Source organism: Cloeon dipterum, chromosome 2 (assembly GCF_949628265.1).
Source record: "Cloeon dipterum chromosome 2, ieCloDipt1.1, whole genome shotgun sequence".
Lineage (NCBI taxonomy): Eukaryota > Metazoa > Arthropoda > Insecta > Ephemeroptera > Baetidae > Cloeon > Cloeon dipterum.
The window spans coordinates 13,193,839-13,212,908 of NC_088787.1; the positions used below are offsets into that span (position 1 = coordinate 13,193,839).

Sequence of the window (19,070 nt, forward strand, 5' to 3'; positions counted from 1 at the left end):
CAGCGCTAGAGAGGAAGTAATGCGCGCATTCATTAGGCGCTATTCGCCTGCAAATATGGATATTATTATTGTTGGCTGCCTACTTTGGCCCTTTTACTGTTGACGCGTCCGTCCCTGTTTTCCATTAGCGTTGTCACGAGCGACGAGCACAGAGGTGTTCCATTTATTGCAAAAAAACTAGGCCAGTTGTACGTAAGCTTTTCATCTGCGCGTGGACTGGGTTCTTGGCCGTCGACGAGTTCTTTGCTGAAGTTGGCAAAGCTGCTTTATTGCCTTCGAGATTCGTTTATCTGGATTATGAACACGATAAAGTTCACCCTGCCAGAGGCCAGAACCGTGATTTTTAGTGTTAATAAAATGAGGAAGTGCACGTTCCTCACTTGTGGCAGCCAGATCATGAGTTTAGAATGGATGCAATCAAACTGAAATTGGATTTGCTGCTGCCGCTTTAATGAAATTTCGATTTTAAATGATGCTTTCCAATTCATCAAATACCAGTGTTAGAAGACTAAGTCGTTTGTTATTATTTTATAATGGTTTTTAACAAAAATTACATCACTGGAATTAAGGTATCATTTCGATATTGTAAAAATCAGGAAATGAATTTAAAACTTACATGCTTTTCAAGACATTTAATTAGTTCCAGAGACATAATACCTTTTTAACTGGCACTATGGAAACTCAAATTCCCTTTGCACGCTATTTAAAATCAGCTCCCCAGCTTCCCTCTCTTCAACGAGCCACTTTAGCTTTTAATGTGCCATTTACAGCCCATTCCTTCAACAACGATTCATTCCGCAAGAATAATCCTTTGCTCTATGAAAAAATCATAAAACGCACGCTTTATTCTAAAACAATTCCCCACTTCTGTTACCCCGGCACCCGCTTTTTTTCTGTGTACTGCTTTTAAATAAACTTGAACTGCTCTAGATAAGCGCGTGTTTTAAGCGGGTAAAACCACCAGCGCCGTAAAACAGTGCTAGTCGGCTCGAACCCCAATTTACCCGTCAAACACCACGTAGTGGAGCGTGCAATCAGCAATTAATCGCGACTCTATGCAAATCCAGCAAGAAGGCAAACTTGGCCAAGAAGGCAAGCAACCCTTTGTGTCCGCCTCAATTGAATAGCAGCGCATGTGGGTTTTGTCCCCAAGCAGTCAGTCAGCTGGACCAAATCCCCGTGAATTTATAAGGCAGATTAGGCAGCAATCCGGTTGGTCCTTGGTCCTTATCACGCGCAGCCGACAGTGGGTGGTGAGGGTGTATGGTGCGTTGCAAACCTAACGCGATTCGTCTCTGTGACGAAACTTGACAGCCAATATAACTCATGCCAATATTGACAAAGATTTGTCGGCAGTTTATATCTTTATTGAATAACAGCAGCATTTCATTTACATTTAAAGTGGATCGATACAGGGTGACAATTGAAAATCAATGACATATTTGCAGTGATCAAAAAGGACCATGCTGTAGTGAAAATTCAAAATTTTCAAAGTTTCTCCAAAATTTACAGCACCGACCACGTTTTCTAGGCACATTTCGATTGCTCTAGTCGAGATCTGTCCAACAGCGTATGAAACCTTTTAGGCAAGCTCTTTGTTGTGAAATAAAATCAGATTTCAAGTAAGGAGACAGTACTCACCATTTGAAAAGTGTGCTAACTTTGCAGCCACCTTTCTCAAAAATGTACTGTGTAGGTCATTTTTGGCTTCAACTGAATCCAAAGGGACGAGTTCTTGCATTGGCAACAAGGGTTTCCAGGATTTTGCATTATGAATCCTCTTAAAGAATGCTTCTCAACTTTCAAAACATGATGAAGATTAATTCAATTTTAAGACAATTTTGCAAGCTAGCTATAAGTCACAGTCCCGCTCAATTTTAATGAACTTTGCAATTTTGGCCTATGTGCCCGTATGAACCGAAAGCTGGCTCTACTCACATCCACTCGCTTTCACACAACTTACACTTTTAATATCGATTGTCGCATCGCCCGCTGCTGGCCTAGTGTGGGGGCTACGGACGGACACGCGGCTCCAACTCTGCTCTTTTCTGCAAACTCCCGCGGGTCCTTTGCCACTTCCGCCTCGTTTTGCATTTTTATAGGCTCTTCTGTGCTCTGGCAGCCTGTAATAATCGGCTAAAAAGTTGCTCTTTGTACGAGTGCCCCCTCTCTTGACGGCCTCTTGACATGATTCTGCCGTAAATTTGCGTCAAACGTGGAAGTTAATTCAAAGGACTGACTGCTGTGGTCCCCAGGTATATGGTGAATTTGTCTTTGAACAACGTTTAATTTAAATGTCAAGGAAGTTGCAATTTTAAAAATTTTTAAGAGGTTCCTGCCCAAGTAACTTGCGTATAAAACTCTTCCAGTTACATATTTTATTGAATTTTTACAGTCGCAAAAAATAATAAATTTAGATTGCGAATTTGCCAGTATCTTATTTTCATTCTGTACAAGTTCGTTTAGTAAAATCGTGCAATTTGCAATTTAGTATTCAAATATGAAAAAAACCATTGCTGTGCGTGATCCGCATTTAAACGCGATTCAAATATTATTGAATCTAGAGCTCTTTTTATGTTGTGTGAGTGATTGACTAGTACTGACTGACAACAATAGAGGCGAGCGCACGAAGTATTGGAGGCAATTTCTGCCTGCTCCGCATCAAAAGAGCCTCGTTCCGTGTAGATATGCAATCTTTCTTGCTCTCACTGAGTAGAGACAAATCTGTGCCGCCTCAGCAAAGAGGTTATTCGCGTTCCTCCACTCTCTTTCTACTTCCTGGCATCGGTGTCAAAGTTTGCAGAAGTGCTATTTGTCAATACACTCTGCAAATCGTTGAATATTGCGTATAAAAAGCGATCCAATCTTGTCCGATGCGGCACCGTATACAGTCACCTGATTGCTGCTGTGTCAAAACCAACATGGCAAACGCCCTTGCAAGTGACTATAATGAAGTTAAATCAAACAGAGTTAAATAATATTATCGCAGAGGCATGCAGGGGCGGCGCGGGAGAGTTGGTTGACTTTGCAATGTTTGATTTCAAGGTATCCTAGGCAACGTAACTGAACTGGCCTGGCCGCCCACCTACTAGCCGACTGCGGGGCTGGTGGCAGGCCGGCTGTCCCGCTAACTAAGCATTACATAACATACTTCGCAGAGAGGGTTAATATTCAAATAGCTAGCATCCCTTTCTTTGATGACAGTCGAGTGTTGACACAGTTCTCTTGCCTGCTGCATGATGCTGTGCCAGCCAATTATATAGTATTCGCTCTCGGGGTCGTCGTGCTAAATTGTGCGCGTCCCAGCGCGCGCGGCAGCACTGTACGCACCCGAATCAAATGCTGTTGTAATTAACGCATTCCGCGGTTGCTGGGTGGCCGCTGGGTGTTGTGCTCTCGGAACCCTGCGAACTCATGACCTTTCCGGTGCCAAAGAGGGACTGGAACGCTTCACTGACCGAATGAGCAGATTATTTGCCCGCTCATGATTATTAACCAAAATAATACTGTTCATTATCTATGGTATATTCGTGCTGTAGTGTCCCAACATTTACATATATCCAATTATGCCTGCTCATGGTGATTATTCGTGCGTAGCAGTTGGACTTTCCATGCGTTCTGATTGGATTCAGAAGCTCGCAGTCGCCGCTTTGTCACTCGTGCGTGTGTCAATTGTTTAAATAAACAGCGGAGCGTTTAATTTGCTTTTTGTCTCCAGCGCTATTCCTGCTCGATTAGCGAGAGCGCCCCAACGCCAACTGCGCAGCACGCGGCCCTCGCGCGCAACGAACCAAATCCTACCGCTGGAAACAAACTTTTCATGACCCTCGCGTGCTCCACACATTTCGATCTCCAAGTGACGTCACTCCTTTGTACATGTGTGGCTCAGAACTGATACTTTATCGATATGAAATTACTCTGATGAGTCTCAATTTAAAAATATCTCAACATTTTAATCTCGGGCTGGCGACTTGGTAATTCCCACGCCCGAATCGCTTTTATACAGACCTTATTCTTTTGTTATTTACGAGAGCTGCAGCTGGTCGAAAACCTTACAGGCCATTTTCATCAGTGTGCGGTCTAAATTGCCTGCCAGAATATATTCAAGACACTCGCCCTATTGAGTCGGACGCTCGTTGGTTGGTTGGTTCGTTCGTTTGGTTGGCGTGTTTTCCTGCACCGCCACAATTTATTCTGACCCTGTTGTGTCGCGCGCGTAATAAGGCCAGCAACCTTGATTCGCCCTTTGAGCACCACCTTTCATGCCAGCCGACGGCGGGCGACGGACGACTCGAAGAGGGATGGAAATAGTTTTTTGGCAGAGTGCGCCGGCACACCTTTTTTTATTTGCACGTCATTTTTGCGGCCGAGCGAGTGACTTTTGAGTGGCGCTGCGAGATATTATTAGGCGAAAGACGGACGCACGACATCACTCAAAAGAGCAAGTACAACACAGAAAACTGTGTGTCGTTGAACGGAGATTCGCGTCGTGTCCAAAATAACCAGCAAATATGAATCATCGGAATAGACACATGACTTATCGAAAATGACCCCAAATTTTGGTCGAAAAGATTTTCAAAGGCACAGAACCTAGTTTTGAAAAAATATTTAAGTTATTTCATCTTCACCACGATACCCATATATTCAAAACATATCAGTTGGTTTTTTCATGTTGTTCTCAAACATCTGGTTGAAATACTCGTAGATGAAAATCTTCAGCATATAATTTAACTGTATGCTTTATGAATTTCTGCAATGTCGTGTGAATATATGTTTTTGACGTGTATTTTATTTCTTTGGACGGTGTCTCTCCTCTCAATACTTCCGCTTGAAACCACCCTTTCGCAGATCCGTGGCCTCGGATAACCTGCCAAGCAAAAATAGCTGCTCTGAGTTAATTAATATGCCACCGTTTCGTCACCTATTTAGCCTCCGTGTCTCAACCTATTAGAAACACCAAAGAGTATTTCAACTGCTCATATATATATAAGAGTGTTGCGGTGCAGCTGCTGCGTCCTTTGAATAATGAACTTGCGTTCTGCTGAATGAAATGCATGACTAAAACCTCTATGAAGACTGGTGTGGTTAGCATAATAAAGTAGAAAAGAATTTCAATTCTGCTTCTGAAATTTAAAGAATTCAGTTAATTCCATAAAAATTGGAATACCATGAAGTTACCTGTTTAACCTGCTTCTAGCGTATTTCTTCACAACGTGCGCTATTCACTGAGCTGTTAGCTTGCTTAGGTAACCATGAGCATGAAATATATCGCTGGAGCAAGTCCAGCGCGCGAGAACCCGAATTATGCAAACCGCGCACTATTGTCACATGCTTGAATCAGCCGTACCATGATCTCCGCCGATTCGACCGTTTTGCGAGCCCATAGCGTTCCTTGCGCTAATTGTAAGGCAGCGAAACTGTCTCTTTTCCTTCTTACCCAACGTGCTTTTTAATGCCATTTTCACACCTGCTAAGGGTTTCCTTAGAATCGCGAGCACAAATGCAAACAAAGTGAATTGGAGCGAGCGCCCATCACTTGGACACTGCTGCTCATATTTGCGGCTTCCACGCGAAATGTAAACGTGATTGTGTTTCTTCCAAAGCTTGTTATTATTATACTCTAATGCACACAGCCATGTACCTTAAAATATTAGTGAGCACGAACAGCTGACGCACTTGGAGGTCCGGCAAAAGATTACATTTTGCTCAAATTCTACATCGATGCATTTCAAGTGCCTAATACACATTATACTTGTCCCTTGTCGGCTCCAATTTCGTTAACAGGATGTAAGATGATGAAACCTTTGTTAAGTTGAGATTACAATTTCAGCTACACCAATTTTATATTAGTATTTTTCCAAGTGATTTGCTTCACCTATACTGCTAGAATTTTTCACGATTTATGGTTTCGTGTTTAGCGTTTCATAAAAAATTACTGAATGTTTTTACAAGAAAAAATTGCCAATTTTCGATTCAGCGTTCAAAGCATTAATCCCTTCCGTCGCTCCAATCAAATATTCACGAGCGTTTCCACCATAATCCTGTTCAAATGCTTCATCGCTATGCTACTGGGACGGCACATGTACCATTAACTCCAGCTGGAGCTCCTCTTTTGCATACCAAAATAGCTTGAGGAATTATGTTTTCTTCTCGTGAAGCATGGGATAATACCTTGCAACGTTTTATTGCAAAATTATTTCTAACCGCGAGCAAATATTTTGCAGAGTCTTACCGAGAGCGTAGAAAATGAGGCATAGAGTCAAGCGGCAAGGAGATCTTGACTCGCCTATAAAGACAGTAAATAATATAGCTGTAGAAAAATCATTGTGGATTCATGATCGCAAAAATAATTTCGGAAACGTAAACTGAAATGTAAAAATGATCCCGTTCCTTTCACATTACTTCGATATGAACTGGGGCTAGCGTTGCAAGAGGAAAAAAGAAACGAAGGGCGATGCACCCAACCAATAACTCAATGCACCGTGCAAAGTCGAGTCGTGCTCTGGTACAAAAGTCTGGGTGGCTCATCTCTGCAGATTTTTTTCGCCTCTCGTCGTTGTTGACTGCAACTTTTTTAGTCTCGCGGTGAGTCAAGCAGCATAATGCAGCACTCTTACTTTTGTGTCAAGCATAGCAGGGGTTGTTTTTTATTGTAGCGTCATCAACGTGGCCTGATGTCTATGCAGACGTTTCAGCCTAGTTCTTCTTTGCTCACAGCCGGTAGATCGATGTATTCGTTTATCGAGATAAAGCAGGATAATTTGTGCTGAATAGTTGAACAAGTGGTTGCAGGCGCCCCCCTGAGAGGCAATTTCGCCATTCTTAGACTTTCCCCCGCATAGCAGTAAGTCTATTCGGTGAATAAATTAAATTTGCCTGCCTCACATACTTGTTGAGTAATTCAATATTGGCGTATGCTACTCATTGCGAAAGTCTCAAGCTTGGGAGAGAAACGGAAGACGTCGTATCCCAAACAAGTGTATTTTTTGTTTGGAGTTCAGCGATGCTTCTAAATTACAATGTATGGAAGTGAACTTTTTTTATGCAAAATAATTCAAAGTATTTTCGCTAAACTGGTTGCACCCAACCTATTTTCTTCACTTCCAGGTTTATTTGCTTATTAATAATTGGTGCCAATCTATCAATTTAATAATTCTTAAACATAGCAAGGATGTCATCAAACAAAATGATATCCAATATTTTAAAAACTCACAATTCTTTTGTCACACATGTAAAAATTGAATGATTTGCTAAATATATTTATTGCATGTTTCAGGTGAGTGCAACGGTTTTCTTCTACTTTGGATTGTAGTAAGTAGCATTAGAGCTGCGGGATCCGTCAACGACAACGTGACACAATGCTCGCTGTATTCTTTTAGGTGACTTATTCCGGCGAACAAGCCACAAAAGTTTTTCGGGTGTGTGCGAGAACGCAAACGATAATTAGATCGCTCTCGCAGATTTCACACTTGACACCTCTTTTATTTGATTTGTGTACGAGGGAAGCGTAGAAACGAGAGCATTTTCGACCTGCAATGACGTCATTCAGCACATATGCGACTTAATTACTACGTCGTTCGCACTCAGACAGTTTGTTTTTGCCAGTACTGCTGCACCATTAATAGAACAACAACAACAACAGAATCAGCAGCAGCCGTGATGAATGGAGGGGCTAAATGACGCCGTATTAATTACTCGGTTCATCCGCGGTACGCGTGCGGATGCTAATAATTAGCGAACGACGTCTGATGAATTCCAATTTCTGCTTGTTAGTGAATGGAAAATAACACCGTGAAATTTAATCAACAAAAATTTGGTTTTGAAATTGGATATGGATTAATTGATCCTCTTAAATATTTCTCACCAAATACGATTAATTAAGAGTCTTCTTGCCCAAGTTAAACCGATTTTAATATTTCACAAATGAAATAATATGAAAGACATGAACTCACAATCGAAAACCCCCTCTAAAATATTTAGCATTCGGATTGTTGAAATTTTGTTTGCTTATATATAGTCAACGGAGTGTAGGAAGTTGCTGGGAAAATTTGAAACCAAAAAGACCAAATGGAGGAGAAAAAGTTCCTATTTACTTCATCAGAGATGGTCTGTCGTCCGCAGAATGGAAGTCGTTGGGTACCATTTTCCGCAGTAGTAAAACACGCATTTAGGTGGCTTTCTTGCCAAACAAAATTCGCGGCAAGACGAAAGAATGGAGAGAGTTTTGATTGGCTCACCTCCAAGGGACGTATAAAAAAGTTGGATCCATTCTGTGGAGGTGATTTGCCGCCACCAGTGCTGATACACACGAATATCGATCCCAAATGCTTTTGCGGCTTTCATACGTTTGCTAATTAAATGCGGCTCCCTTAATGGGAAAGTTAGGTGGCGTTGCGTTTTTTTGAATGGTCGATTCGCCTTTCTCTCCCTCGATGGGCTGGATCAATGGGTGTGCTCTTTTATTCTCCATGAATAAAGGTATGCTATTAGGGAAGGGGCTGCTTATTTGAAGTTGTACAAATAAACTCTCCTCGCAGTTATTTTACAGTTCTTAATGATCACAAAAAGTACATCGTTTTGCGGAGTTTTTTCTATACGTTGCACATTTCGATAGAATTAACTTCCTTGAAATGTATCCGATAAAAAGGATACTACGTGCCTTCTTTAATATTGATTGCTGTGCTTTGAGACCGCGAATCTCCATAGAGATCGTTCAATTTTGTTTATTGGCCAGCTGGGCAATGCGAAAACTCCAGCAACGTCATAACTTAGCTAGCTTGTCCTGTTTATATATGGTTGCTAAATAAATTGGAAAGAGTTTGCCCATGCTTTGCGGGCGAGAGAGCACGTTTCATCATCTTATCTGCCCCTCAAATCTCCCTCTCCGCACCCTGCCCGCGGGGGCTGGTTATTTTCGCGGAATCAATTTAGCTGGAAGAGCTGCTGATAAAGGCTGAAATATTGTTGCTTTTTTCGCCGCTTCTTTCTCTTCTGCTCAACTGAGCTTTTTGTAGACTCTTACACAATGACCAAAATTTACAAACTAGAGGGGAGATTTTACTCAATTTATTTGCATAATACTGCTGTTTATATGGCATAATATTTGAAAAATATTCAGAACTCTCGTGTTTGGCATAAACAAGAAGTACTATACCAAATTTAATTTTTTTAACTAGCCCATCCCTGCAAGCAAATATTTTTCTAGAAAAAATAATTTTGCGTGGAAGTCTTGGGAGGAATCAAATTTGGCAGCTTGAAACCGTCTCTCCTTTCTAATCCTCCATATTATACTGTAAGCTAGAACCTCGAGTGTAAAGTAGGCAAGAAACCGACACGGATGCTGCACCGGCTGCATAATCGTCATGTTGATAACATACAATCGAGAGCTTTTTTCCTCTTCCCAAAAAGCAATAATCTACCTTCGATCTACATCTGTTACGTAATATTTTAATGTGTACCGATCATGAAAGAATGTGCTGGAATGAATAAATTAACTAAGCGTTTCGTGCCATGAAATGAACTGTTAGATAACTCATAGCACCAGGGCAAAACGTACAATTTTGTTCTTCTGACGCACAAGGAACATGCAATAATAGTGTCACACGATTTTGAAAACATCGTTCACTAAAAATTGTTTTCAATAAGATCGTGACAGAAAAATACTCCTGGCGAGCTTGCGAACCAGATTCGTATCATCGAAACTCATTGCTAGCCCATTAGCAATTAGCACTGAACGCGTAACGCTCTCGTTGGTTTGTTAGAGCGGCGCATATGGTCGGAACAAGCTGCACTGGCATTTGGCGTAATTGAATTAACTCAGCAGGGAAGCACCATCAGCCACGCTAGTTTCACACCGCACTCCACTGGCTGGTGCCAATTTTTTCCACCTTGATAAATCGCGTCCAGCACGGGCAATAAAGTTAAGTTTGCGCACGCTGGCTATATTATGACGAGGCCGGTGAGGAACAATTTCGTCCGTGAAGCAGCAGCGAGGCGAATGAGAAAGAAGTGAACGCGTGGGAGGGGGCGGGTCCGTGTCTGATGAGCGACGGAGAACACAGGAAAGCAGGCGAGAGCAGAGGGTCACACACTGTTAGTTGATTGTCAGCGGCCGCGGTGGCAACACCAGCCCGTGCAGCGCGCTCGATACTATCCCGTTCGTGCTCCCCGACCTTGCTCCGTGTTCTCCACGTGGGTGGCGGGCGATTCTGTCGTCTGACTCGTTCGCACGTCGGCACGCATGAAGTATCTGGATGAGTTGCACAAGATGTTCCTCATCAATTTTGTCTGGTAAGAGCTGGAATTCTTTTAGATTTGTAACTCTTTTGCCCTAAAGAACCAGGTGAAGCAACTGCCTATTCTTTTTTTAGCCAAATTGTGTTACATTTTGTCCCTCTTTATTTGAAAGCTGATCTTTCAATCTAATTTTAGCCTGGAAATGAAGTTTGTGCTGATTGTGGCATATTTTACTTAGATTCCGTGACGTTTGTTCAATGTACTAGAAATTTCCACATGGAAAGCACCTTCTCACAGGTCGTTCGTTATCTTTAAGTGACCCAAATTAAAATCACAACAAACGAAGCGAAAGGGGTTCGAGCAACGTTATTAAAACAGATATGATAAAAAAACGCATTCGACGCTGGCAAACGCGTTAAAGCAAAGATAGCGTGGCAAACGCGCCAGCACACAGCCCTTGAATGCAAATGAACTCCGAGACAAATTGATTGATTTCAGTACTAATTGAACGGTTTGGCCATCAAAATGCTAATGTGATTAATTGAGCGTTGGCGCGTAGGCGATTCGGCGACTGACGCAACTGCGCGCAATTCTCATTCGCCAACGAACGAGTTGTTCTCAATCACTCTGAGGCGCGAGAAATCGATATTAAAGGCTCTGACGGTGAGCGTGGAGCCGTGGAGCAGCGAGCGGCTCCCTCGCTCACACACAAAGTACAAAGTGAGTGAGTGAGTGAACGCACCCCTATTGATATCGAGTAGCTCCTTTATGCGGCCGTGAATCTCTTGTCAGTTGCAAAGCCCTGGTTCATTCATATTTTATCATTTGCCGGAGCAATCATCGTTTCCATTCAATATTTCAGTCTGAAGCCGCGCTTCTGGTGGAAATCACTCGCCCACGGGCTCGTTCCGAACTCTAGGATCGATTTAAAACATTTTGCCCTAAATATCTGTTCCTCTAACATAATAATATAAATCGTTATCACTTTCTCTTTCGTTGTGGATTATTTTTGTCAGTTCTTCTCTATTTAATATTCATTATGCAAAGTTATCAGTATATAAAAATGTGTTTTACTTGGCTGATGGATGCACGCAAAATGACCATTGAGAATTTATGATCTAAAATAGTGTGTAAGGACGTGCCTTTAGCGTAATTGAGCTTAATTTACTTTCTATACTCCTGTATCTTTAAGAGCAATTGATTTAGAACAACACAGTCAACGCTGCCTTTGACAGCAAAACGATCATTTTTCAATAGCCCTGACTCAGCCAACGCAAAAACAGCTATAAAATTGCTTTACTTCGTGTTTATTTTTCAAAAAATTAGCATTCTACGAGCAACAAATGAGGAATGGTGCAATTTCAAAAACATGGGCCGCAAATTTTAGCTCATTTACCAAGAGTCGCTAATTGTTAAATATTTTCCTGCAAATTAATCTATTTCGCCCAAAGAGGTCAAAAGTATGTAAGATGAGCAGAGGTTTTTGACAGACGGCCAAAATCTTACAATATCCACCTGCTGAAATACGATATCTAAACATCTTTCCCTCAAATAAACACGAAGCATTCCAAAACTTGGCTCGGCTTTTCAAACTCATTTTTGCGTCGTTCCCGCGTCTCGCTGAATATTTAACGATCCATGCAAAATTTGAGAGCCCACACACAAGCAAAACAAAGACAAGCCTGCCTTAGGCTCTGGCGAGTTGAAAAATCTATTTCTTTTTCAAAGCTTACGCTACTCTTTTTTCCCGAGACCCTTTACCAATCTTTATTTTATCATGTTGGCTTTGTCGCTGCCGTTTGAGATACAAAGCAGAGGGAAAAGGGCGTTGGCGCTTGAATAAAACAAGGAAACTTTCAAACGATACATTTCCGACCTTTAAATATAGGTGTCTCTCGCACGTTTTTGATTTTATTGTTTAGTGTTTTGAACTTTTTATAGCGGCGTAGGTGTGGTTGGTCCAGACTGGCACAGGCAACTCATAATGTTTGATAATAAAAGTGTTTAACTAGAGTATTAAAGGCAATAAAACGCCGTATCTGATGTGCATTACCAGCACTCACCTGCTGGTGCAAAAACAAACCCGCGCGAAATGAAAATGCCTTTTTGGCTTAAAATTTATCCAGTAATAGAATTGTTGAAAAATATTTTGAGAAAGGCCAAGTATATCCGTCAAGGAATGAAACCTATTTCTTTGTGGATGTAATCGCAATTCGCATTATTTGGTGTGTATTTTGTTTTGGGGAAATCTTTTCTGCTTTAAATCAAATTGAAATGCGATGGTTAAAGCGCACGTCCAAATATTACCTACGCCACAAGCTCGCATGAAACATGCACTAGAGGTCTTATTTAATTTCAATTTTGAGGAGAGTAATTTATTTTCTTTACCGATTTCTGAGAACATCTCGTTTCATGGTATTACCTGCCACCAGAGCAGAGCAGCACGTCTGCTTGAAATCTATTTGGGAGCAGACGCCCGGCCATAATAAATTTCATTGTGCAGCACGCAATATCACATATATCCCATTGGTAATAATTTTGAGCTGATGTGAATGCGAACATGCCATTTGCGTCGCACAGAAAAAATATCTCTCTCTCTCTCTGTGCATGTAGTGCGGCAGCAGTTGGTGCCTTATAGAGAGTGAGCGAGGCGCCACGGAGAAATTTTTAATAGCGCCCTGCAGCATAGTTTTTTTGATCGATAATCAATTTCCTCTGCTGCCCATATTGCAATGTGTAAAAATAGTAGGAAGACGCACGATTAGCTATAAATTTGGTTTTACAGAGTCTCTAAATAATATGTAGTTGAGTTGCTAGTCGATAAATTATGTTTTGTTTATTTATATAAAATGGCTTTTACAGAATTTAACTTAAAAATAGCTTGCTATCTCTGGAAAGCTCACGTTTTACCTTTAATGATTTCGTTTTCAGATTCGGAGAGAACAACATTTTATGCAATATTATTTATTACCTGCTTTACGCAATACAAATCCTACAGTCCTGATTTGCCTTTCTTTTTTGCATAGATCAAGTAAATATTTTCAACTATTGCAATAGGCATTGCTTTCCCGTTTAAAATATTATTAAAGCTTCTTAGAAGATCTTGCAGTAAAATATGTATCATGTTTTTGATATATTAGGTCCTAAATTATTTTGCCATGGATTCGGGTGATGCAAATATTTTTCGCGTCTAAATTTCCATCGTGCCAATTAATCAACTGGATGTCGAGCTGGCAGACGAAATGAAACGCAATCGTTTCCGCCATCGCAGTTATTAATTAAAAAATGCCTGGAGCAATCGGCCAAAAGCCAACAGAGCGCTCTGCAAAGTTGGCAAACACACCCGGTGTCAGTGATAAGGAGTGTGTTTGTGTGCCTGAGGATGAGTCACGTCTTCAGGCAATGTTCGTTATCTAGGGAACAACATCAACGCAGTAAAATCAGACCGTACCCGTAAACCGAAATTTTCCCTACGTGGTGTCACGCCCAGGCCAATATAAAAAGAGGAGTTATAATTCACAATGATTGCGAAATCGAGAGAAATACACTCAAACACTGACACCGGCAGTGGTGAGTCAGCGGCAGCAGCTGAGTATTGATTTCAGAAGTGGTGCTGCTCCACATGGCAGCATCCACCAAGCAGCTTTTTGGTTGACCACAAAGTGGGGGCGTTATTTCAATAGCAGGATTAATTAGCCTCGCTAGCCGCTTATATACTAATTCAATTTGCGCCTCACATCACCACCCCCACCCTTCAGAGCAGCAGCTGACTCTGAATCAGCTGTGTGCAACAGTTACATCCTTTGTTCCACATTGGTCCTTTAATCTAGTTTTTTTTTTTTAATAAATTGAAAGCGTTGAGAAAATGTTTATCATTTCATACATTTTATATTCTACCCACTTTCAATTCTGTTGCCTATAGAATGGCAATCGTGTAAAAAGAGGCGAAGAAAGAAGCCCGTGCACATTTGACTTTGAGATCAACTTTTTCTCTCCACAGAATCTAGTTTTACCGAAGTGAAACTTTTGAATCTAGTTTGGCAGCGAAAATTTCCCATTGCAAAAATGAATTGAGCCGGACGAAAGCAAACTGCTGTTGCTGCCGTAAAATAAAAAAGGCGAGTGTGATATTCTCAGCAGACGGATGATAACGCGATCGTGCGAAATGCACTGGAGAAACTTGTAAATCGTCTGCGTGATGTCTCAGCGGAGATAGTTTGAAACGCCGCTGCACGCATGCACTGTGTCTGCGAAAATCGGGCGCTTCTTTTTTGTCAGAAAATAGTTATCCGGAAATCAGGCTAATTGGGCCGCCTCGTCTTGGTTGAATGGATGCTTTTTTCCACTCGGAGTCGTTGACGCAGACACAATCGGGACCGCTAAGCAAAAAGTTAAGTGGCTCGAAGCTATGAAAGAGTCTGGGTTGGACGAACTTCTTGTTTAAGTGTTGTTCTTTTATTGGTGCACAAATATTGTGCCTGTCACCCTCCTGGCCGGATCGCAGGAAAGACCTGATTTGTTGAGCAAACAGCCACGCATTCCTCATTTTGGTGGTCTAGATAATATCCTATAGCTATAACTCCTTCAAACTTTTAAAAGGGGCAGCTAAGTAGACATAAGATGCTTCCCTCGCTTGATTAACTTCAAAGAAAATTAATTAAACTTAGTAGATTCTATCATTATCAGAAGAAATTTAAAAAATGCAGCTTCCTCGGTACGTGGCGAACTGTTTATTTTTCCATATTTCTACAGTAGAATCCTGCTCTGCTAGTTTCGGTTACTGGTTGCAGCCCTAATTCATCTGGGGGCTCTGAGGATATCTCCGTTAAAAAATTTCACCGCCGCGTATGAATGGGTTCAGTTTACGGCTCGTGTCGCCAAATGAGATCAGGTGTTTACATTGCGTCTGTCTCACGAGGAAGTACTCTTGAAATTCAAGCAAACAGCTCACATGAATAGTCAGTATGTGAAATAAAAACGCCCAGACTGTGCGAGTTTTTCTGTAGCCAGACAAGCGCACGGTTGACTATGCTAAACAAAACACTGCCACATTAGCTGTGCGAAATTTGCCTTTCAGAGAAAACATGAGTGTCGCATACATGGATATTTTATGTTATGACTGTATTTTTCAAAGCCATCCTCAGTTTACGATGTTTGTTTTTTAGCCGAATCGCGGAATAATAAATTTAAAATATGAATGGTCGGTAAACATAAAATTTGAATCCCCATGTGTGTCAGTGGCAAAAGTTAATAAATGCTACAAAACACTTCGTGAATAAGCGTTTAAAAATGAAATCTTTGCAAGGACTAGCCGATACAATCAGAAACAGGTGCTTTGTCCGCAGTATAAGCATAATTTGACGAATAATTTGTAAGTGTTCCTCTTGCGGCACGCGTTTTGTAAATGTCATAAAAGCTTGTTTGCCCTCGGCAAAAGAGCCGTATTGTCGCGTTTATGGGTCCAGCCGACAGGAGGAGAGAAAATTTATTGTGCGGTGAAAGTGCATTATTGCCGTTGTTTCAACCTGAATTTGCCCCCAAAGCACAGTTCACCGAGTTACGCTGAACAATCCGAATACACGTTTAGTTGCTAAAAGTGAAACTATCCTACACCCTAATTTATTATCAACCAATGCTGGCTCTCTTTTGCAGCACAGTGAAACTCACTTTGCGCATCACATTTTGAAGAAAAAAAAACTCGCAACTTGGACATAATTTTTTTTTAATCACACATGATTACGTCACGATTTGATGCATTTTCATTGCATTCACTGATTTTATGTGCTGCTGCTCCTCGGCTCGGAACTGGCTCAGCCTCCACACAATCTGTGTGTGTCGATCTGGCCGTGCCCATATGTCTATCTGAGCGGCCACTTTTTGCTGTCGGTGTGCAGTGCGGTGCGGTGCGATCGCCCGCATTCATTTTCCTCCTCGGCCTGCTGCACTCGCTTTTCGCTTGGCTAATTTGGCCGGAGATTCGCGTGGTAGGGTTACAAAGAGAAGAGGCGAGCGCAATTTTAACGAACGATCCACCGCAGGAGCATGCATGCAGCCAAAGGTGCAGTTGGCTGCGTTTAAAATTGTTGGACCCCCGCATACACGGATAGAAATTCATCTCGGCGCATTTTTTGTTGTCGCCGCAACAGAGAAAGAGAGGATAATGGCACCACGAATGTCGTGATTTAAACTCGCTGACGTCAGCACGCGTGCAAGAAACGGTGTTTTACATGTCATTATATTGGGGCAGAATGTAAAAGGATGAGACGTGTCACTTTCGGGCTCGCCTGCTGGCAAGCCAGAAACTTCCTCTTCGCCTGTTTGCTTATTTTTTTGGCCGCGCCAAATCGTTATGTAATTCTGTGCAGAAAAAAATGAGACGCCGAAAATTGCTCTAGGGACGCGTGCGGTGGCAAAAGAGCGCACAGTTATTTATTCGCCAGCAGGCTGCGGCTTGATGAAAAATTCAGGCGTTTGCATTGGAAATTATGTGGCCGTGGAAACTAGGCAAAGGCACACAAAAGTTTGACTCTATATCAACTGACTTTAATGTCTCCTCTTTGCTATAATTTGGATCCAAATATGTCTTTATAATTAATCATTTCTTCCCGTGATAAATAATATCTTTTTTGCTCACCATCACCATTTTCGCAGAAGGCAAAATTGGAGACTAAATTTTGAATGTTTTCCATTAGGAAGGCCGCCCCGTTTCGGTTACATCATTAATATTGCCATGGGCGGGTGCTGCAACGGAGAAAAGTTTTCTTTTCGGCGCGGGAGTTAAGAAAAGAGTTCGGGTCTCTCTATTCTGGGCCGCCGCCCACACGAATCGGTCCATAATTCAAACATTAATTTGGAGAGCGACCGCTATAAATAGAGGCTGAAGAGGCCGACGCTCTCTTTACTTTCCTCTCTTTTATTGTACCTTTGAGGTATAATTAGCCCAGTGCGTATAATGTGTATTTACATAATGTGTGCCACGGCTAAATTTAGAGACATTCTCTCCCAATGCGTGGTCCAGAGATCGTAAAAGGGTTGGTAGCTCGTGGGATACGACTGAGGAATTTGGTCGTTTAGAACTATTAGGATCAGATAAAGCGCGTCTAATCGATCGGAGCCTCAAATTGATTTCCGTGCACAACTAAACTGGGAAAAGTTCCTTTGTGGGCGAGCAATTTGCTTAATAAGGGTGCCGGATGGTGAGGTTGCACTTGCAATTTATATTGATTATGAATGAAATTGCGTTGTTCCGCTCTGCAAAGCGCTGTCCTAATTTATTTTCACGCTGTGTTGTCGGAATATCGCCATCATGTGATAAAATTGTTTTTTTTTTCAATAATTCAATTCTAGATTAGCAAACTAATCGTATACCTTTATAAAGAACAATAATTACATAATATTTGCAAATAAATAGAGGAAAAATTGTGGGGGCTGTAAAATCTATAAAAAGGCGTGAAATTTTGTTGGGAATATTTAATCCCTCATTGACTCAAATGCGATTCATTTAATATTTGACTAGACCAAAAAATCTTTGGAACTGCTCTATTTAACAAGGTGCTGTACCTACTGTCCTATAGTTCAATGAAATTGTGAAGCTGAGCGTTAAATAAAGCCCTGGAACATCAGTTAAGCAGAGTATTGTTTAACAAATATTTCTTTAAAGGACCAACAGTTGAAATTAATGCTAATCACAGCGAAATTTTTCGTTTTCCTCAACTGTGCGACATCTAATTGTGTTTATTCGTGTGCACGCGCTTCGACACAAAGTTTGTGCAGTGTTGTCCCTCAACTTGGGGCTCAAAACTTGAGCAAACACAGACTGCGCCAACATCAGAGAGCAATAATTAACCTTGCTGCATTCATCGTGCACTGTGAATGGGAGCAAAGTTGCCAGCAAAGAGCTCTTCATTCGCACTCGTCAGTTTTGAGAATTTCTCGTCTTCAGCGTCTCCAGCAAGCGAGTTCAGCCGCTGTTTCTAAAGAAACCGAGAAAAAATTGCTGAATTTGTCGCACGGGTGTGTGAAAATTAGGCCGTCTAAATTTTCGCTTGCTGGTAAAAAAGAGAACAGTGCGATATTAGTCAGCAGCCTTTTAACAAAGGTTAAAAATTAATCTCCCTTTCTATTTCTCTGGGCAGTGTGGGAAGAAGAAGAGTTGCCATCCACATTGTGCTTGTGAGTCAATCTCCTCTGGCGAAAAGGACACAAAATTGTTTGAGCTAATTAATCTCAAGGTCGGGCACGAATTCAGCGTTCTTGAATTCCGCATGCGTTTGTGGCTGTCTCACTTTCATAATCAAACGATTAATTACAACCATAAACACGTCAGCGGGAGTCCTTTCCATGTGCTGCGTAGAACAAATAACTTTAATTAGGAACCTGGCGTGAGAGCCCAACAAGCTCTGACCATTAATTAGAATTAGATTAGCTCTTTGGGCGCTTCCTTTACGAGACAAGTGGAAAGCAATCGAATTTAATTTCACTGCACGCCTAATGTTTTTGAATAATAGCTACATAATCATTAGTTAAATTAATATAAATAGCCAAGAGTGCCAAATAAAAATTTTTGGCAGAAAAAAAAATTGAAATGCATTTTTCTTTTGTCGTGACAGGAACCATTAAGAGCACATTTTTATATTTGGCATCAGGGATCAATGTAAAAAAGAGCGCGCCTGAAAGAAGGCGAGGAGAACCTCTCTCTTTTAGAAAATATTTTACAAAAGAACAGCATAGCTCTTGACATTTTAAGAGAATGCCTAAGAGGGAGCTCTATCAGAAAGAATCAACCCCTCTGAGGGTATCGAGATACTTGGGAAAATAAAAGAGCTTCATCGTTT

The 19,070-nt window shown here is 41.5% G+C and overlaps 1 protein-coding gene across 2 annotated transcripts in view; it reads left to right on the top strand.

Moving 5' to 3' along the window:
- Window positions 1-19,070, top strand: part of Mob2 (MOB kinase activator 2) — a 77,337-nt gene that overhangs the window by 5,138 nt on the left and 53,129 nt on the right. The window contains exon 1 of one of the 2 annotated variants that reach the window (XM_065481540.1): window positions 10,119-10,290. The exons of the other annotated variant lie outside the window; for it this stretch is intronic. Coding sequence (XP_065337612.1) covers window positions 10,241-10,290 — 50 coding nt within the window. The 5' untranslated portion in view covers window positions 10,119-10,240. Of the gene's footprint in view, window positions 1-10,118; window positions 10,291-19,070 lie in introns of those variants that run through there. 2 annotated transcript variants of the gene reach the window in all.